Genomic DNA, 19,648 nt, shown 5'->3' with positions numbered 1-19,648 from the left:
AATTTATTTTATGCTATTCATTCTATTTTCCTAAATAGTACATTACTAGAATTTCCGAATCACATTTAGATCCACTTGCAATGTCACCCAAAAAATTATCTTTATACGGATGTTAGGTGCCGATGTAACCATGAGAGGGCCACGATAGGGCAACCTTGTGGACCGGTCACTATTTTTATAGACCGCTGTAAACGTTTGCGGCTGCGTTCCACTAGAACAAGCTGAATATGCTATCGTTGATTAGTACCGCTAATAGGTCTTACCTATTAAGCTTAATATGCTATAACGATTTCTTAAAATACTGAATCGCGCGTTTACGCCCGTGGCCAAGACAATATCAGCAGATAGTTAACAAGCGTCCATAGTAGTAAATATTGTCTGTGTACCGTATAAATAGCAATCTCATTGCATAATGACGAATGGGGATGGGCATTATTATCTCAATTATTACCAGTGTGGAAATAAATGTGTGTAGCAAAGTACAGAGTAGGGCCGTAAAAGAAAACAATATTTCTATAGAAATCCGAAATTCTGTTTGGTTTGGTTTGGTTTTAAGGGGTTTAACGTCCGAAAGCTACTCAGGGTATGAGAGACGTCGTAGAGGAGGGCTCCAGAAATTTCGACTATCTAGGGTTATTAAACGTTGCCTGGCATCGCACTGCACACGGGCGCCTTGCTGTTCGCCTGCATCGAAAAGCGTCCGCAGAGTGGCCGGGAAATTCGTATCCCGTTAACAAATATAGTGCTTGCTTCTCCCTGTCTTGCTCTATTGATCAAAATTTGAGGACAAATAAGAAAAGAACAACGTAAAAAGATTTTACAGCACCTCTCAGACGTCGGCAAGATGAACACGAGTCATCAAATGCGATGACGCTCAAAAAGCGCTCAGACACTTCCATTTCTTTCGGATATATTTATTACTCTCCGTGAGTGTAGGGGACAGAGATTGCGCAGAGGTCATGTACGCACGCATTGTCAATAGAGAAAACAACATTGCAGCTAACTAGGTGCAACACCCTCTCGCGCTGAGCAGTGAGCATCGCCATCTTCATGAAGTTGCCACCTACGCCGCTCCTTTATTTAAGTTAGGCAAATGCGCAATCTGGCCGACTGCGGCCGCGGGCCGCTAGTGTAGCGTCGGGAAAATCGCATAAACGCGTTGCAGAACACCCAAGCCTTCGCGTAACTAAACCTAAGCATGCTTAGGTGCACGCCTAGCTTTTTGTTTATCACGCTTGGTTTATAGGGATTAACGTCCCAAGGCACTAAGCCAACGAGGCGCGCTGTAATGGAGAGGTCCAGAAATTTCGGCTACCTGGGCTTTTATAACGTGCACTTACATGGCACAGTACACGCGAGGCATTTTTTTTTTTGGCCTCCATCGAGAAGGAGCCGCCTCCGCCGTGTGTGCAGCAGTCCAGCGCTCTAGCCACTTAACCACAGCGGCGAGATAATTTTCTCGCGTTTAGCGTGCAGCGCATGTGATGACACAGCGTCTCGCTGTGTAGTAGTTTTGGTGTTTCTCTTAGAACACCTGTAAAAAATGTCTCTAAGTTGCAAATTTGGAGACTTTCACGAGTTTTGTACCTCTATTATCTCTGCCCGAAATTCACAGTGATGGAGACCAGCTCAGATATTTTACTGTCGGGAACTGTTTTAAAAGTATCGCGCGAGTGGCTGTTGCGAAGTGCTACTTCGACGGAACACAAAGAAAAAAAAACGCAAATAAATACTGAGAACTGCGTCGTCCTTGTAAATGCTATGCAATCCCTTGAAGCACGAGATTGTAATGTACCGCAGCCTCAGGAGCCTGCAACTGCTTGTTTTTATCCACTGCATATATATATATATATATATATATATATATATATATATATATATATATATATATATATATATATATATATATATATATATATATATATATATATATATATAGGGGGGTCATATCCTGGAAGAGTTGAAAGTGCATTTCAAAAGCCTTGCGGGCTTATCATCAATCCTCGCTTAATATATATTCTAAATGACTCTCGATGACGGTGTGTGAATTAAGTTCTAAGGAACGTCTTCATGCTTGAAATATTACAAGATCACAACTGTGAAGCAACAACACGCACACGACACGTAATGATAAAGCTCGGTGCAAATAGTCTCTGAACTCGTTCATAAACACTTCGTTAATCCGTATAAAAAATGACAGCCTGACTCCAGAAGAGCGGTCAGCGTGTAATTTGCCTCTTCCCATTTGTGTTGCCTCGCCTCTGATTTTCCTTTCCAGCCAGTTGACACTAGCGCCGCACCTTTACAAAGCTAGCCGACGGCACAATCTCTTTGATGCTTGCCTCTTGTACTTGCCAGGTTACCTGGTTCGTGTATTGAATTGGGGGCAGCATTGCTGTTATCACTGAGAGACATGCTTGTTAATGTTTAGAGCTTCTGTAAATTTTCATTTTCCTCCCACATATTTATGCTGAAAATTTCTTCTGGTCATGCACTATTGCGACATTTTAGGTTGCTCGTCGGAATGATAAAGAGGAAAAGAGAGAAGAGAGAAACAAATCTCTCCACTCTTGAGCGTTAGAAGTTGTCCATAAATTATATACATGCTTGCTCTCAATTAGCTGCATCAAGTACAAAAACCTATTTTTATTAAGAATATTACTGTTAAGCTTTTGGTGGCTGCTTGTTTCTAATACTGTGGTTGTTGTTGCAGGTTGCGTCAACCTTCATCCCAGGTAATGTTGAACTTTTTGTTCGGAATCAATATTTTGAGTAAATGAGAAAATGCTTATTGCACATTTTGTGTTGCTTATACGTGTGCGATATAAGGGAAGAGAAAATAAGGTATAGCTCTTTCTTTACAACGTCATCTCAGGACAGCAAAGTACGAAAACCTTTTTTTTTTTGGAAAGGCAGTTTTACTTGCCCTTGTAATCAAGCTGTGTCCTCGTGCTTCACTAAGGAGAATACCTCTCGAAACACGAAAAAAAAAAACGGGTTCAAGAATTTGCGGCGTTCTCAGCCTGCGCTATTGTTTGTATATAATATATATGGACACTTTTATTCTTGACAGTTTATGTCTGCTGAGAATGCTAATTAATGTCTCCATAAGTGCACCGCAGACGAATCTGAAGAAGCTGGTAACAGCGAGTAGACATCTATAAATGCTGAAACTCATATGCCGCTGCATTTCCACTATATGTGATGCACCAAACCGCTGTCCTTCTTTAAATGTCAACTCCGGTGGTTTTTTCATCATTTTGTGTTTTTGGTTGAATTACATTCCTCGGGACGTCCTGACGCGAACACAAAAACAGTTTTTCGAAATTCCAATTAGAAGCATTTTTAAAAAGGAAAAAGAGAAAATCGAAACCGAAACTGCTTTCACGGCCAGAAACGACGTCCCACTTGACGAAATGGTGACGTCACACACAGTATTAGAAAAACACACGTACGCGCGTTGGATGGTGAAAATAACGTATGGAAATCATGAAGCATTGCATAAAATGTCTGAGGCAGTTCAATATAAGCCTCACAATTTCATAATCATGCGGGAAGTGGACAGTAACGCCGGTATACTGTTTGTGACGTCAGAAACTCAGTGTTGCCGGCAGAAATAGTCTCAATTTAAGCCATGAAAACAGCATATTTTAAAGTCTTGTTGCGCGTGAACGAATTATTGTACGGTGCCCAAATTTTGTAGAATGCGTCACGACGGAGAGGAGAATCTACAGTAAAATTTTTATTTGAATATTCGATTGTCAAAAAACCTCCGGAGTTGCCCTTTAATACGAAAACGCTATAGATGAAGACCGATTGAGGGAAGACCTCACACCGCTAGCCTACAATTCGGCAAGATGACTTATTTTCGTTTGACGTTGTCTTCGTCTAGGAAAAAAAAGCGTTTTTGTTGAATCGTTGGCTAGCACACCGATGCTGTCCGCGCGAGCGTGTTTGCTTTAAGCAAACAACAGCGCAACAACGGAGACTAGAGATTCTCTGTTGGTGCGCCGTTTTGTGCTTAATTATGTACCAATTCGCACAACTCGCCGTTTTAATTGTTAACTTTGCTTTCCGTTTTACAAAATTTTTGTCTCCCTGCTCTCTAGCGAAGAACTCCGTATGCAGCAGGGTCTGCAACTGCTGCAGCAGCTGAAATGACAACGCAACGTGTTCGGCTATGCAAGTGCGCCTTTAGTGTTTTTACGCTCTCTGTTTACTCTGAAATTTTGGCTATTTTAAAATGTGCAACACTTTTCAAATCCCCACACCTCAGCGTGCAGCTGCAGTAGGTGAAAATATGCTTTGAGAGCTAATAAGGCGACCTGCAGATCATTTTAAACATTTGGTATTTTGAATAATCCATAATAGCATAATACAGCAAATGGGACTTTAAGCATAAAGGTAATGTTGCTGTGTTACAGAAATACTGCATCCGCAGTAGGAGCTTCTGGCAGTAAATAAAAAATGCTGATTGGTCGTCAGGGTCAGGGCGTCGAAGCCTGATGTTCATAGTTAAGACACGAAGTTCTACACGCGCAGCTGAGACAACAACACTGAGTAGCTTCTAGCGTGTTCTTTTCCTGCACACTGGCCTTTCTTTCTGTGCTTGCGACGCAAATACTACACTGTCATGTGGCTCGAAGAGTCGTTTTCTGTGTTATGGAACTTTGTGTGCATTACACGCACTGACAGGATAGCACGAATATTTTCCTGTGTTATAGGGAGCCCAACCTCAAGTTTGGCTGCGCGTGTGCAGCGAGCGCTCCTGCGCAAGCGGCAAAATTTTGAAGCATTAGTCGGGCGCGGCGCTGATGCGGCACTTGACCGAACTTGTTTTGGCGTCTTCGCGTGCTGTTCGCGTCGCTCGCGTTAATTCTCTTTTTGATTGCTCGCGCCGGCCCGCCGCCCTTGCTTCGCAGGCGTCCAAACAGGTGTGACAGCTGAGTTTAAAACATAGCTGGAGTGATTCCGCGAAGCTCGAAATGTGGGGAAGTGTATTGTTGTGGTTTTGGCTGTCACAACAGTACCTTGAACACCAATAGCCGAGACCCGCACGTGAAGTTCTATCGTTTCTCAGGCAGATGGTGCGACCAAGAGAGGCGGCAAGCATGGATCACTGCTGTCCACAGTCCTTGCATTTTAATGCATGATGAGTGCCAGCCATACAGGCGGGCAGATTCCTGATGTAATTCAGTAATATTTAACAGCTGACGCCGACTGAGCCGTTGGCGGGTCAGGAAATGTGGCAGTTTGCTATTTAGAAAGTTACTGCAGGTTTGTCTGTTTAAATGATTTTATATGCGTTTATTAAAGTAGACTTTCTCGATCTCGTTTACGGAACGGATTACTTTGGGTTGGCATCGCCGGCGCTGCACGGACTCTGCGCCGGCGTCGTCTTTTGATGGTATTTCTATCTGAGCTGCCAGATTTGCAGACGCTTTGGCGGAGTTCGATCTCGAATGACGATTGTCCGCTTTGCTCTCGCCGGCCATTTCTTCCTATGGCTTTGACTGTTCTGTCCCGATTCTTCTGTTGGCCTCGTATATATTTAAATTTGGGATCTTTGCGGCTCTTCCCTCGCAGTAGCCGCAGCTTTGCCGCTTCGTTCCACGGTGTGTTCTTCGTGACAGGGTGCGTGGGCTTCGCACAAATGGATCCGTCAGCAGCCTCCTTCTACAAGAGCCCTATGATAGGAAGGCGCGGTTTGTAGCTTTCACAAAAGGTGTTTATCGCGGCCTTAATTGCGCCGGCACGCTTGCGAAACCGTCCAAATTACGATTGATAACTTGATGAGGGCACGTCAGCGACTCACTGTAAAAAGTGCCCACAAGAGAAGTCACTCAGACTACTTGACAAGCGCATCTACGTGCCTCATGTTCATTTAATGTCCGTTCGTTTCCCCTGCACTACGTGAACTCGTTCACGTGGTGCTGCACTTCACCAGTCGTTTCAGCGATGCAAGATGGCGTCCTCTGCACCACGCCGTTCGTTTCAAAAAGTGCAGACGTCGTGCAGGTCGAGTTCACGAAAAGTTCAGCAAAACTGCGAACCTCCTCGGCGGTCAGAGCCGAAATGGTGCAGCTGCAGCCGCCGCATGAGAGCAGACGACAGCTTTCGCGACGATGGCTTGCGTGCTGTGATAAACACTGAAGCGACCCTTATTCCACACGTCAACGAGAACGGTACCCGTGTTTGCCAAAGAAACGACGATGCGTACTTCAAACCATGTCTATCAAGTAAGCAGTGCGTGCATGCGTTAGGGTTCATGGTGACTTCAATCATGATCGAAGTTTGTTATTTGCGCTCCGTGCCAGCTGCCGCATGGTGCGCATACACATACATCGATCGAGACTGGTTCGCTTCATTGCGATGTGCTGTTTGAAAATTGATGGCGCCGGTTGATGTGAGCGGCAATATAATTCACAGATAGCCGACCACATATGCGGTCAGATATATGCATCACTTATTCATGAATGAATAAAGAAACATGAAGATTTTCAAGTATACCACATCGCAATAAGTACGTCTTGTGCAAATGCATATATATGCGCCTTTTGCGGCAGCCGGCGATTGAAGCGCGCATGGTCATGATTGAAATATATGATCAGCGTGCATGCATCACACCGCATGCGTGTGTCTACTTCTTGAGTATGCGTAGCGATACCTTGGCGAACTCGATCGTGTTCTCGTTGACAAGTGCCGTTTATTACAAAGCACAGGCCAAAAGCATCGCGGCTGAATAATGTCAAAACTTCGTTGTCATGTGCTATTTGAAAATTCATTAAGTTATAACCGGAACGTTGCCGTCCGCTGACGTGATGTTGCACACAGCCGGTCGCAGCTTGTTGGCGATGCCAAGGCTAGCAAACGGCCCGCGGCCTGCACTCTACCATTCGTTTGTAAGTAGCTGGTGCCGATGCTCCATCTGAACTGGTGGAACTGGTGCTGAACGCTTGCGGCACCGCCGCAGAACTTTACGGAACTGGTGCAAAGAGTGCAGCTGAATCGAACAGACCCTTAGTTTTGTAGTGTCTAGCGTACACCTCAGCGCGACAAGGGTACAAGGGGCGCTGTTTTGGAGACTTGTAAAAATTGCACACCCGCCCTCCCTTCCGTGGTTATTTAACGGGCACTTATATTTCTAAAGACCTCCTTGCAGTTCGCCTCCAGCGAGCGGTGACCGGAATCAAACCCGCGTTGCTATGACCAGCAGTCCCTAACGCGTGAGCCACCGCGGCGGGGCGAGTGCTTGAATAAAACAGTTATATACGAACATAAAAGCTATAGGAACAATGAAGTAATAACTACGGAGTGAAAATTTACTTTTCTAGATATTGTCAAGAACTGTCTCATTTACTCTGTGGAATTGAAATTACTCGATCAATTGTGGGACCAGGTGTTAGGAGCTGGATGCGATTCACGAAAATTAAAACACGAAAATATCTCGTTTGCAGCAGAAGGGTTGATGTTTCTTTTTATACATGTGAATGCACATTCTATTCAGGTGGAAGCTACGTGTAAAATGTTCTGAGTATGCAATTGCACGACAGTCGGCATCAAAATTAACATTAGCGGGCCTAAGATGCGAAGGAACCCACATATATTTTGTTAAGTTCATAGGCACCAACTAGATTACATCTGCATGCTCTTCAGAAATTAAAGCAAAGAGCGCATCAAATGGTTGCATGCGCCTTACAAATCTTGACCTTATGTATGTATGTAATTGGTTCACAGGAAGGGAAAGGCGCAGTGTCTGTCACAATTGCTCTGTGGACACCTGAACCGCGCCGTAAGGGAAGAAAGGAAGGGGGAGTGAAAGTGGAAAGAGAGAAAGAGGGGAGCTGTAGCGGAGGGCTACGGAGTAATTTCGACCACCTGGGGATCTTTAACGTGCGCTGACATCGCACAGCACACGGACGCCACTTAGCTTCGCCTCCATCGAAACGCAGCCTGAAGCCAATCTGGACCTTAATGAAATGGGTATAATACACATGAAATACTTGCCTCAAATCCCATGTCGTACGCGATGTGGTCGCTGACCTGCGACACACACTTAGTCTTCACGATAACAGAGTTGTCTCCTACAATCTGCTCAACAGAATGCAAATGGCTGACTAACAGCTCTCCCTTTTTTACATTTGCGCTGCGAAAATAGCCACCGCTGTCGCCTGTTTATTAAAACTACATCGAAGCGTGTACATTGCAGCGCACTCGCTTCAAACACCCCTTCGTCCAAGCGGGAGTTTGAAAAAGTAGCGCGCAAGACAGCTTTCAGCACGGAAATCCAAGCGCGCAAAAAGCGCGCGCAAAGAGAGTAGACTGTGGTCAGGGCGCACGCGCGCGCGCGCAAGCAGCTTTCAACAACGCGAGCGACGAAGAACGCGAGCGCGCGCAAATCAAGTTGCCTCTGAGTGCAGAAGCAGCATAGACACGATTGTCTACAGGCGAGCTATTCGCTTTGCCCGACCAATTACAGGGCGTTGGTCGGAGAGGGCGCTGGTCAGTGGCATCCACAGCTCCACCCTGCGATGCTTGGGTCCCCTATACTGGCGACAGACTCTAAGGCTTTTATATAAGTTTCTTTTGCACTGTCGACAGTGCCCTGCGTTTCGGTTACAATAAATAGTGCGGCTACCTGCTCCTAGATTTCCTTAAGGAAGGTGGCAGGACAGAACGCATCCACGCTGACTGAGTTTTATTCTCTCTCACTGTCTATTTCAGCTAAGCTTTCGGTGATCCTATGAATTCCCTTTTATTGTCCTTTCCCGGCTTCTGTAGTTCTTGGGTAAGGTCTGCGCTGCTTTAATAAGAAAATATTCTTAAGCATTTTGCATGAGCTGACCACAACATTCAATTTCTTTGCTAGATCACACTCTAACTGCGTTGTAATCAAGTGGCTTATTAAGACGCGCCAGTTCGAAGGATTTTGCATTAGCAGCCAGCTTTCTGGGAAACTCCACCGATGGTCTCACCTATCTTTCAACTCATGCGATCTGTTTGACCCTCTCCCAGCTCAAGGGAAGCCAAATTGTAATAGGTACCCGAATTAAATACACACCTTCTAAAAATGTATTGAACAGTACGCCAATCGGTTCTCGGTGTCTTCTGGTATAACCTTCAGACCACTGGGAACTGACTAGAGTACAGTGAAGTCAGTCACTGGCGTGAGCTCACTGGAACATTTACATTGTGTGTCTAAGTTCGATGACGACCTCTGCAGCTAGGGCAAGCGTTGATTCACTGAACCGACGGCCAAGCGTCGAAGGAGATCTGTCGATGGCAGCAAGAATAGTCTCTGTAGCTGAAGTATTCTGAATAAACTGGAAATCTCATTTCACATCGGTGGATAAACGCACTCTGCGCCGTGCTGTGATGTAACTCTACTTGTTATTGGATCTTTAATCCTTATTTAAAATCATCTGCAGGATGAGAATGTTGGTTTCTCAGCATGGCCCGCAATTTTCTGTTGTTTTGTGCTGGGTTCCAGTGGAAAACAGGCCGTTTTTTACGTCTGCAACCTCGGCGAATCTTTGCTAAGGGCTCTGCTCTCAGTCATATTTTGGTTTCCTGAAGAACGCCAAGCTTCTTTCAGTAAAGTTGCTTCTTTTGAGGAGTATACAGCTTGAGCGGGTAGTTCAACAGCTGCTCTCATAAAAAGGTGGCGGTCCAATCGATGCTACGCCTAAATTATTCCAATGCAGGAATGTATACATACTGGTCGATTTTCTGTTGGAATAAACTAAGTACAGGCTGTGAGGAAAGTTATGTTTGATCAGGAGTATGCTTCTATGCTGCTGCGCAGAACAGCGAGTAGCGGCAAGTGATAATAGGTAACATAGCGCATGCCGGTTACGTGGACGTGTCGAGCAAATATGTAATCAGTACTACAAGATTCAATTCTCGTTGTGGTTTCAAGCGGGTTAATAACACTAACCGCCTCTCATTAGCACTTTAGAAACATTGGTAGCAGTTGATGAGATGGTCATCCGAAAGAAAATATTGCTATTCAAGCACAACCTGATTATTGGAGTATATGGCTACTTTTAGAAATGTTGCGACCTCTGGTGCGATTACTGCGGTTCAAACAAATTTGCCGTGCCCGTTGGCTGCGACACATGGCTCCACTGGTCCAATAGGTGCGGCTATCCTTGGTGCTCGGATAGAAGCATTCGCCGACTATCAATCTTGTACTTTCAAAATACGGTTACTTGAGCTAGCAAATTAAAAAGGCTATTCACTCTTAATGATTCTTTGCCTGGCATTTATTTTGAAGTAACACACAACACAAAAAGAACAACACACAATAACTTCTGAAAATCCTCTGGTATAAACCGTGCCATGTGGGGATGTCCTTCTGAAGGCCTTGGTGTACGAAACACTGACGGACAACGGGAGATGAAAAAAGTAGCCGTTAAATGTATTACTGCATTAAAATCGACTGTTCGCAGCAGGAGCAGGCCCCTGACCGGCCTTAATGTGGTGGTGGAGGAGCGTCATTGTTCGTGCGGCAGTTTGCCCTGACTCTAGAATAGATGCAATGTCTTCTGCCGAAACAGGTGTCTTGAAAAGCCGGCATCTTCTCATTGAGCACGCGTAAGTCGTCATTGCAAGTTTTCTGGCTTGCTTGAAGCTTTAACTCAAGAATATCTTCGGCATTCGATGTTAAGCGTTTACTTGCCTTATGTAGCGGACAGGCCTGAAAAGTGCATTAGATGAGGCGTGACCTTTTTATACTGTACATGCCTCAATGAAACCCTCTTCATGTCAGGTGAGGTTCGCTGGTGGAGCTCCTGGCATCTTTCTGGAGTTTCGTTGACGTTCTTCTTCTGATGTCTAAGGAGAATCGATATTAACGATAACCTGCTGGGTTTTGGCACCGTAGATATAGAGAGATGGCAGACACCAGGCCTCCTTTAACTGCTATTTATCCTCGGCTGTACCCCCGGCAGTATATATCCCACCATGGCACTCAGTCGCATCTGCCTCCTCGTCTTGTCAAATCCACCTCTACCTCTTTGTGCTCGCCGAGTCATGCGCAAATCTTCAGCAACCACCACATAGTATAGTAGGGGAATTTCACACCTCAAAACACCGGAAAAAATTGTGGTGTGACGCATACTACGGCAGTAAATAAAGGGTGATAAGTAGTGCAAAACCACGAGCACCGCATGTCATCACAGCAGGTCGGACATGTGTAAACTTTTTAAACTTCTTGAGTTTGTTTATAAGTTTAAGGCACTGACGGTTTTCAGATCTGTTAACATTGAGTCGCGAGCCGCTCACCTTGCTTATTAGGCCACTCACAGCACATCTGTGAAGAATGCGACTAAGGGGCGGATTAAGTGTATGCGATAGCGTAAAACAATGTCTCCGGATTGTGTCACCAAAAAGGCTCATCTAATTAATTGCGCGACCTAAGTAGGCCCATTCTGGCATATCGTTCTCTTGTGATCGCCACCCAATTGTGATCGCCACATCTAGGGTTCAGAAATATTCAGTCTTCCGCACTCGTCATGTCGTCAGTGCTTGTTTGTTTCGCGGTTATCAAAGTCTGAGCGGTTTCATTGAAGCATTGGTTAAGGGCCTAAATTTATCATGATTTAGAACGCACACTTCATAAAGTTGCACACAGCACATAAGACAATTGCCCTGTCTTGAAGGGCTGTGTGTCCCGCTATCTAAATGTATTAGCAGATGCTGCCGAACCACTTGCATTTCGTGATAAACACATTGCTTGCTCATTCTAACAAACAAATAAAAATGGTATGATGCAGCTCATGGACTCACTTTACCATAATAACCGTGCGTGCTTGGGTTTAGGCTGGTAAATAAAGGGACATTGACTCTGGAATCAGAATTCTTGGAGTTTATCAGTGTTTTATTTAATTTGTAGTACCCGCAGCCTTTAATTTTATCTGGCACACATCCCTTTAGCTCTTACGTGGCTGCAGCAATGCCCATTGAAATATAAGAGGTGAACGTACTACCTCTAAGCAGGCTCTTCTGTGGTTGGTTGGTTGGTTCATAGGAAGGGAAAGGCGCAGTATCTGTCACACTTGCTCTGTGGACACCTGAACCGCGCCGTAAGGGAAGGGATGAAGGTGGGAGTGAAAGTGGATAGAGAGAAAGGGGGGCCGTAGTGGAGGGCTACGGAGTAATTTCGACCACCTGGGGATCTTTAACGTGCGCTGACATCGCACAGCACACGGACGCCACTTCGTTTCGCCTCCATCGAAACGCAGCCGCCGAGGCCGGGATTCGATCCCGGGAACTCCGGCACAGTAGTCGGGCGTCTTACCACTGCACCACCCCGGCGGGGCCTCTTCTGTGACTCGTAGTGAAATTTCGTAAAAGACGCTACGCTAAAAAAAGCAAGAAACAAAAAGACTCGAGCATATGAGACACGGAAATTTGCTGGCAACACCATGACTTGTGAAGTTCGAGTAATTGAAAAACCCAAAGTGTAGTGATGACCTGCAAATGCAGAGTGGATGAAGCCTGTTTCACAGCTGTTTCTGTAGAAATCATCAGCGCAATGCCTCTGATAAGCAAACAATACAAATAAATTAACCTAAGCGAATTTCCCAATGCCGGGAGGTTTTTCTAGGATACACCAACGCAATTTTTAAAGAACGTCTTAGGTAGGGTAGTTGATTGTTTATTCGTTTACCCTCGCCTGCAAACAACTACTTTAGGCGTACGTTTCGAGTGCAAACGATGCTTGCAAGAAGTAGGAGAAAACCGACAAAAGTGCAGAAGCACTACAGGCGAGAACTGGATATATGGCGAGTACCCTGAGGTGATAGAAAAAGTGGGTTTAAAAGGAGTAGGCTAGACCAATGAAGGTTAATTACTAAATTTTGCAAAGAAGGAAACGTTAATCACAGCTTTCGATCATCAAAAAACCAGTTTCACACAAAAGTTTGCAACCGCTGTGTGCAACAGAAGTTTATTAAAGGCACTGATCAAAGAACATTTTTATGAAACTCATATAATTTGTGGTAAATTGGAAACTGTCGCGAAAAAGAAAGAGCTCGCCATGTCATCGCTGCGTCCAGATTTCTCCCTTTGCAAAACATTGCAACTGATTTTCACCCACCATGCATTCGATATCCCGCCTGAAGTGAAATTGTTTTGTACTGCACAAAAAAGAGGTCTAAAGTTACATCGTTTCGATAAGGAACACAATTGAGTAAAGGCTTTCGGAGCGCTTTTCGAACATTAGTTGAATAATGGTTTGGACCAGGTTTTCCATGCAAGATTAGTAACATTGCGAAAGAAATTTGCAAAATTCTTCCGGAGCCTTGATGGAATAAGCCTCGTAACAATGAAGAATATTTGTTGAAGAAAATGTTATTTGCATATTTAGGGCTATGCTCATTACACCGGTCTTCTTGGCAGTTTGAAATGAGTCAATTATTGCATTTGACCACGAGGAAGTCCCCAAAGAATATTCTCGTTTTTAAAGTCCTGTAATAAATTTTGTGATGATGTTTCTGATATGATTAGTTCCTTGTTCGCCTACAGGCATGTGAAATTACCTTTATATATGGACGCTCCATATTTTCTCGAACAACACACCGTTCAGGGGTTTTAGGTGCAGAAAAGTGGCATTTGGTATGTTCTTTTGCCATGTTGTCGTATTATTTTGGAAGTCTACTTCGGCAGTCTAAGAAGGATAGAAAAAGGAGAAAAAAACATGTTTGTTTCAGAATAAAGCGCGTTATACCGATTGTAGACCTGCTGTTGCATACTGGAGCCGAAAGGACATGTTATATTTCCAAAATTTTATTTCTATCTGAACTTTTTAAGGCATGGTGTTGTCCTCAGATCTGCGTTACCTTTCGCAGAAAATAATTACAATCATTATCTGCTTGCGTGCTTCCACTCTAAATCTATCCCTACCTATATTTCTTAACTAGCCACACCTTCTGTCACCTTCGACCACTTTAAGCCTATAACCTGCTTATTTTAATCCGATCACTTTGCTGTCGACGCCCCTCCGACAAAAACACGTTTTCTAGAAATTCTCGGTCGCACAATAAATAACGCATATAGAATTTTGTCTTCGCATTACACCTACATGCATACCCATTCGTGTAAAATATTTAAAAATATACAGCGTTTACTGCCGGATCCAATTTGACCGCTTTTATCGTACAACATTGAACCATCACATTCGTTTTCATGAAAACCTACGCTGTCCTCATCCTGATCTCATCCGTTTGTTTTCCTTCACGTTTCTGCATCTTAGTTTGGAACATTGAAATTGGTCAAGCTTTTGCTCTGCAGAAATATTAGTAAAATGCATGGCGTCAATCAACTCAGAGTGCCGCTAAATGGCATGCCATTTTATTGCTACTATCTGCGTTATTTAAGGCTTATCGTCCAGATGTACCGCCATTGTCGACAGAACGTGAACATTTGGGATGTAATTGACCCGCCACGTGTCGCATACACCATCGTTAACCATCCAACTCCTGGAGAATTTCTCTAGTTCTTTTAATTGCTGCTGTCAGCACGTAGCGACATAAGCTGGAGAGACCACGCTAAATTGCCGCCGTGGTTTTTTATTGTTGCTATTCTACTGCATCTTGTGTTAACTGCTGCGGGGTTCTCACAGATATAGAGTACGTGGATAAGTGTGGCAAAATGTTACGGAGCTCATTGGGACGATTGAAAATTTTTCATGCGTTCCATACAAAACGTGTGAGGCATTTGAGGAACATACCAGACCGGAGCGTAAAGCGCTATTTCATATATGCACGAATGAAACAAGCTAACAGTAGGGAATGCGAAGAAAATTGTTGAGGACTGTTTATTTACATTTTAACATAGAGCTAAAGAATAAGAAATCCCCTAGGCGCTTCGCTTCACCTTTCCAACTGTCAGCTTTTTCATCCGTGCATATAATATACTAGTACGTTTCAGGAGGCGTACACACCCCGCACAACACGCTCACAGTGAACGCGCCACCAGCCCAGGGCGCACCGGGTGTCAGGACATAGACCGATGCCAAGAATTCGGGACCCGAGCACGTGCCATGCGCACACAAATTTCGTCAACCTCCTGTTCGATGATGTCATCCGTAGCATCGCCTTCGGCTGCAGAAGCACCGTCCCGGTGTTGCTTAGCGAGTGTCAGAACAAGATAGATAGCATGACTTATGGCACGAGACCTGGACAATACCGGAGGGTACGGTACAGGAAATGCACTCGAGGAAGGCAGTTCAAGTCTCATAGGTGACGGCTGTGACTTGGCACCCAGAGAAACACAAGGGATCCATGCTACCTGGAGCTGTCGAGGTGGCGGTTGCAATAATACTCTTGGTGAGAAGCTTGGCAAGTTTACGTTAGAACGGGCGACTTGGCGAGCATGCTCGGCGCTGGAAAAGACTTCACGGGCGTTTTGAGAATGGGGGGACCACATGTTTGAAATAATGTCTGTAAGGAAGTTGAGGCTATAGGCCGTAGAGGAGGTAGAACGGAGACTAACCGGCAGTGCCGTGACGAGGTGAGTTATATTATAGAGGGTTTTCAGTCAAGAGTTAAAAAATAATAAATTGAAGTGGGCCACGGCAACCAATTGCATACAGCTCAGACTATTTTTGTTTTGCAATTAATCAATTAGTAATTAAGATAATATTTCTAAGTTATTCAATATTGACTTTATTCAATAACTGTGATTAGAAAATTTGGAGAGCACATTCACAAAGCCGCATTCTATTATTTTCGATAAATAAACCCGCACGTGCATCTTTTCTCCCATATTGAAAGAAATTCCGCGAAATCCAAAATTTATCACGTGACGCAGGTTTTTTAAAAAAAGCGAAGATTGTAGCTGGCCCAGAACAATGACATATTGTTTGTTGGCATGTACGTAGTGCTCCTCAGAGTACTCGTTAAAATTTGCTGAATTAGTTATTCACCTACGATCAATTATGCAAAATATTTACTATCCTCTTTGAGGCCAAGCGTACTTAATTAAATTGTAGAGAGGGTTAAGATGCAACAAAAAAGACTGCCGTGTGGCAGTCTTAAAGCCACAGGTAGCGTAAGAGGGTTCTAGCACAGCTTTCGCCCTCGCTCTTGATCACGTTCTACGTGACGCTGGCGGTAACAAAGGACGTTCCACGTCCGCTGCCTTGGCTGAGGGTGGCGCTCGTTAACACTCTCAAGGTTCGTATACAGACAACATAAATACGCAAGAAAGTAGCAGGGGGAACAGCGGCCGATGTAGCTCAGTTGGAAGAGCACCGGATGCGTTATTCGGAGGTCGTGGGTTCGGTTCCCACCATCGGCACGTTGTTTTTTCTTCTACTTTGTGTTTAATTATCTTTCTCCTAAACAGATTACATTACTAATCTCTGTGATTATCCAAGTAACTATTAAAAAAAAAAAGAAAAAGACATAAAGTACCATCTCCCACACTTTCCGTGGCCTCGCCGACTGCTGGCTTCTTTCCTTCATATATATATATATATATATATATATATATATATATGTGAAGGAAAGAAGCCAGCAGTCGGTGAGGCCAAGGAAAGCGTGGGGGATGGTACTTTATGTCCTTTTCGTTTTTTTTTTAATAGTCAACTCAGGGTTTGAAAACATTTTTCCGAGATGACTAGGTAACCTGCACAGGAGCAATGCGCAATTCTAGGCGTTGCGGTGTTGCCGGCGAGGTCTGTCAGCGGGACTCTGCAAGTGACAGATACAGCACCTTCTTTTCTGGTGAACCAATTACAGAACGCCGGTGAACTTCGATGCGTTTAACGGAACACTGTTCGCGTTCGACAAGGAACGCGCGATGTACCGTGTGGAGCAGCAGCGCTCAGACTTTTGCATTTCTGTACTGAGACACGAAACAGGAAGTTCAGAATCGAAACCGGAAGTTGGCTGGTGGCCATCTTGGCTTCCAAATGCACACTTAATTGGGTCTTATATAATTAGCAATTTAAGTCACATCATTCATTTGGTCCTTTCCACATGTTTCCTTGAAGCTCTATCTGTTGTTACGATGTTTTTCGATATAGCAACTAGTTCCTTTTTTACAGCTTCGATAAGCTCACGCCCATGCGAAACGTGCCGACATTGCCATACAATGCTTACGCACTAAAAACATCTGACGTGGTCAAGGAAAAGAGAATGTATTCACGTTTCGGCCGCGAAACAGGTACTCGTCAGGCGAAACTAGGCTACTGGCAGTGTCCTATATTTATACGTTAGCTCTATCAGTATCACTACCAATGATGGTGACAATCTAATAATAAACAGAACCTAAAAAAGGTAACAGTCATGCAGTCACATTTGTGTTATGATGCAGATTAAAAATAACAAGAACACAATAACACAGGTCGGCTTGACATTGTCAAGAATAATACGGAGCCCACGCGTGCGCAAACATGCCTGGCAAATTATCGAAATAATAAGCCTGCCAAGGCATGTGGCTAAACTGCGGACACTGGGGCTGGTCACGATACGCACACATAAAAAAAAGAACTCATATGGCATAAAAGTATAAAACGCGAGCGCATGAAAGGCAAAGAAGCTATGACAAAAGGATCTCCTTTTGTTTTGTGTGGAGCATTTATTTGAACACAGTAAGAAGAATGCTAATCACCTCTCTTCTGATCTTTCAAAGTTGCGGAAATAGTTTTACTTATAGAATTTGCCTACCTGAGAAAAGCGGAAATTTAAAGCGCATAATATATATATATATATATATATATATATATATATATATATATATATATATATATATATATATATATATATATATATATATATATATATATATATATATATATGTATATTGACGGCGCCGCCTTCTAGAATGCGGGTCCGCGAGCGATCGTTTCACCCGACCAGTGAGAAACGAAGTCTTTCCTAAAAACACCGGTTTATTCAGGATCAACAGAAAAGTATAAAATAGAAAAGAAACAGCATTCGGTCAAAACTGCGCTGGAAACATGCCTTCGTAGTGCGCTACAATGAACTATGCAGAATAAAACGGAACATGGGTCAGGGCTTCACCGCGGCAACCCAAAACACACTGCGGCGCGGACAGGGCGAGTAATATGGCCAAAGCGTTGACGACGGTACAAAAATTGCTTCTCGCATGGCAGCACTCACGCTAATACTCCTAAGGCATTTTTGTAGGCACCGCTTCCGTCTTCGTCTCGCAGGATCCCGCTCCGTCGTCCGTGTACATCCCGCCGGCCTGGGACACTGCCTCGCCGCCCTTCGCTGGCCGGGCGCCCGGCGAATAAGCCCCGAGCCATGCTTCCGACGCGCTTATCTACCCTCGGTCTCGCGCCGATAACATGCCGCCCCCGCTCCAGGCAGCTCGCTCATGCGTACTCGCGCTGCCCGGGCAGACACCAACACAAACAGAAAAAAGCGCGCGCGGTTTGAAACACCAAAAGGGGCTCTGGGGCCCCACAATATATATATATATATATATATATATATATATATATATATATATATATATATATATATATATATATATATATATATATATATATATATATTGAAATGGGTTTTACTGAGGGTTCAACGGAATATAGTCCTCTGTAAGCTGCACGGCGAACAGCATAGGAACACAGTCCGTCTAGGCACAAACCTGCGAGCTCGAGCAGCGCAGCGGCACTTCGTTGTTCTCTTCCTCGTGTTTCGTGACATCCGCTCTTCGTTCACTACAATTTCCCCCGGAGCGAATAGGAGCCACCCTGGCGACCTATGGCGAAGGCAAGACGAGCGGGTCGTAGTATGTTTTGAGGCGGCTCACGTGCACAGTTTCGCGGCCGCGATGACGCATGTTCGAAGAGGGAGTGAGTGGCTCCACGATATAATTTACAGGCGAGGTTTGGTGAACGATGCGGTAGGGGCCGTGGTATTCAGTTCGAAATTTCGATGACAATCCCAGTGGGGTGCCAGGAACCCAGAGCCAAACGAGGGACCCTGTAGGGAAAACATCTGGCGTCTGATCTTTGTCATGACAATGGTTTTGGCGGCCTTGAGATTCCTATGTTAAACTGCGGGCCAGCTGGCGACATTCCTCCGCCTGCTTTGCAGCCTCAGAAAGTGGAGTCCACTCGGAGGAGCCGGGGCGATATGGTAATATAGTGTCCATCGTGGACAAAGCCTCACGCCCATAAAGGAGGAAGAAAGAGCTAAAGCCGGTGGTTGACTGCGTGCGGTGTTGTAAGCGTACGTCACGAAAGGAAGAACAGCATCCCAGTGAGTCTGATCGGCGGCAACGTACATCGTGAGCATATTTCCGAGAGTACGATTGAAGCGCTCAGTCAGCCCGTTAGTTTGAGGGTGATATGCTGTGGTGGTCCGATGTACGATGCGACAATAGGCCAGTAGAGCTTCAACGACATTGGAAACGAAGACTCGGACTCTGCCACTGAGCAGCTCACGCGGCGCGCCGTGGCGAAGAACAAAATGATGAAGCAAGAACAGGGCAACCTCACGGGCAGTAGCAGCAGGTAGGGCAGCGGTCTCCGCATATCGGGTAAGGTGATCGATGCCGACGATAATCCAGCGGTTCCCAGTGAACGTGCAGGGAGGTGGCCCGTAAAGATCAACGCCAATGCGATCAAAAGGACGGGCCGGGCATGGAAGGGGTTGTAAGGGGC

The 19,648-nt window shown here is 44.8% G+C and overlaps 1 protein-coding gene across 7 annotated transcripts in view; it reads left to right on the top strand.

Moving 5' to 3' along the window:
- Positions 1–19,648, top strand: part of LOC146193337 (uncharacterized) — a 131,048-nt gene that overhangs the window by 32,721 nt on the left and 78,679 nt on the right. For 6 of the 7 annotated variants that reach the window (XR_014706826.1, XM_084602686.1, XM_084602685.1 and 3 more), the window contains one exon: positions 2,714–2,735. Coding sequence is in view for 5 of the 7 variants with exons in the window: in XM_084602686.1 (XP_084458812.1) it covers positions 2,714–2,735 (22 nt within the window). In the remaining 2 variants the exon portion in view is untranslated. Of the gene's footprint in view, positions 1–2,713; positions 2,742–19,648 lie in introns of those variants that run through there. The other variant, XR_014706827.1, reaches the window with a different exon arrangement.

This window comes from Amblyomma maculatum, chromosome 4 (genome assembly GCF_055883805.1).
Source record: "Amblyomma maculatum isolate TAMU_Amacu chromosome 4, ASM5588380v1, whole genome shotgun sequence".
In the NCBI taxonomy this organism is placed as follows: Eukaryota; Metazoa; Arthropoda; class Arachnida; order Ixodida; family Ixodidae; genus Amblyomma; species Amblyomma maculatum.
The sequence above is the reverse complement of the archived record's forward strand: the minus strand, read 5'-3'. Positions and strand labels throughout refer to the sequence as shown.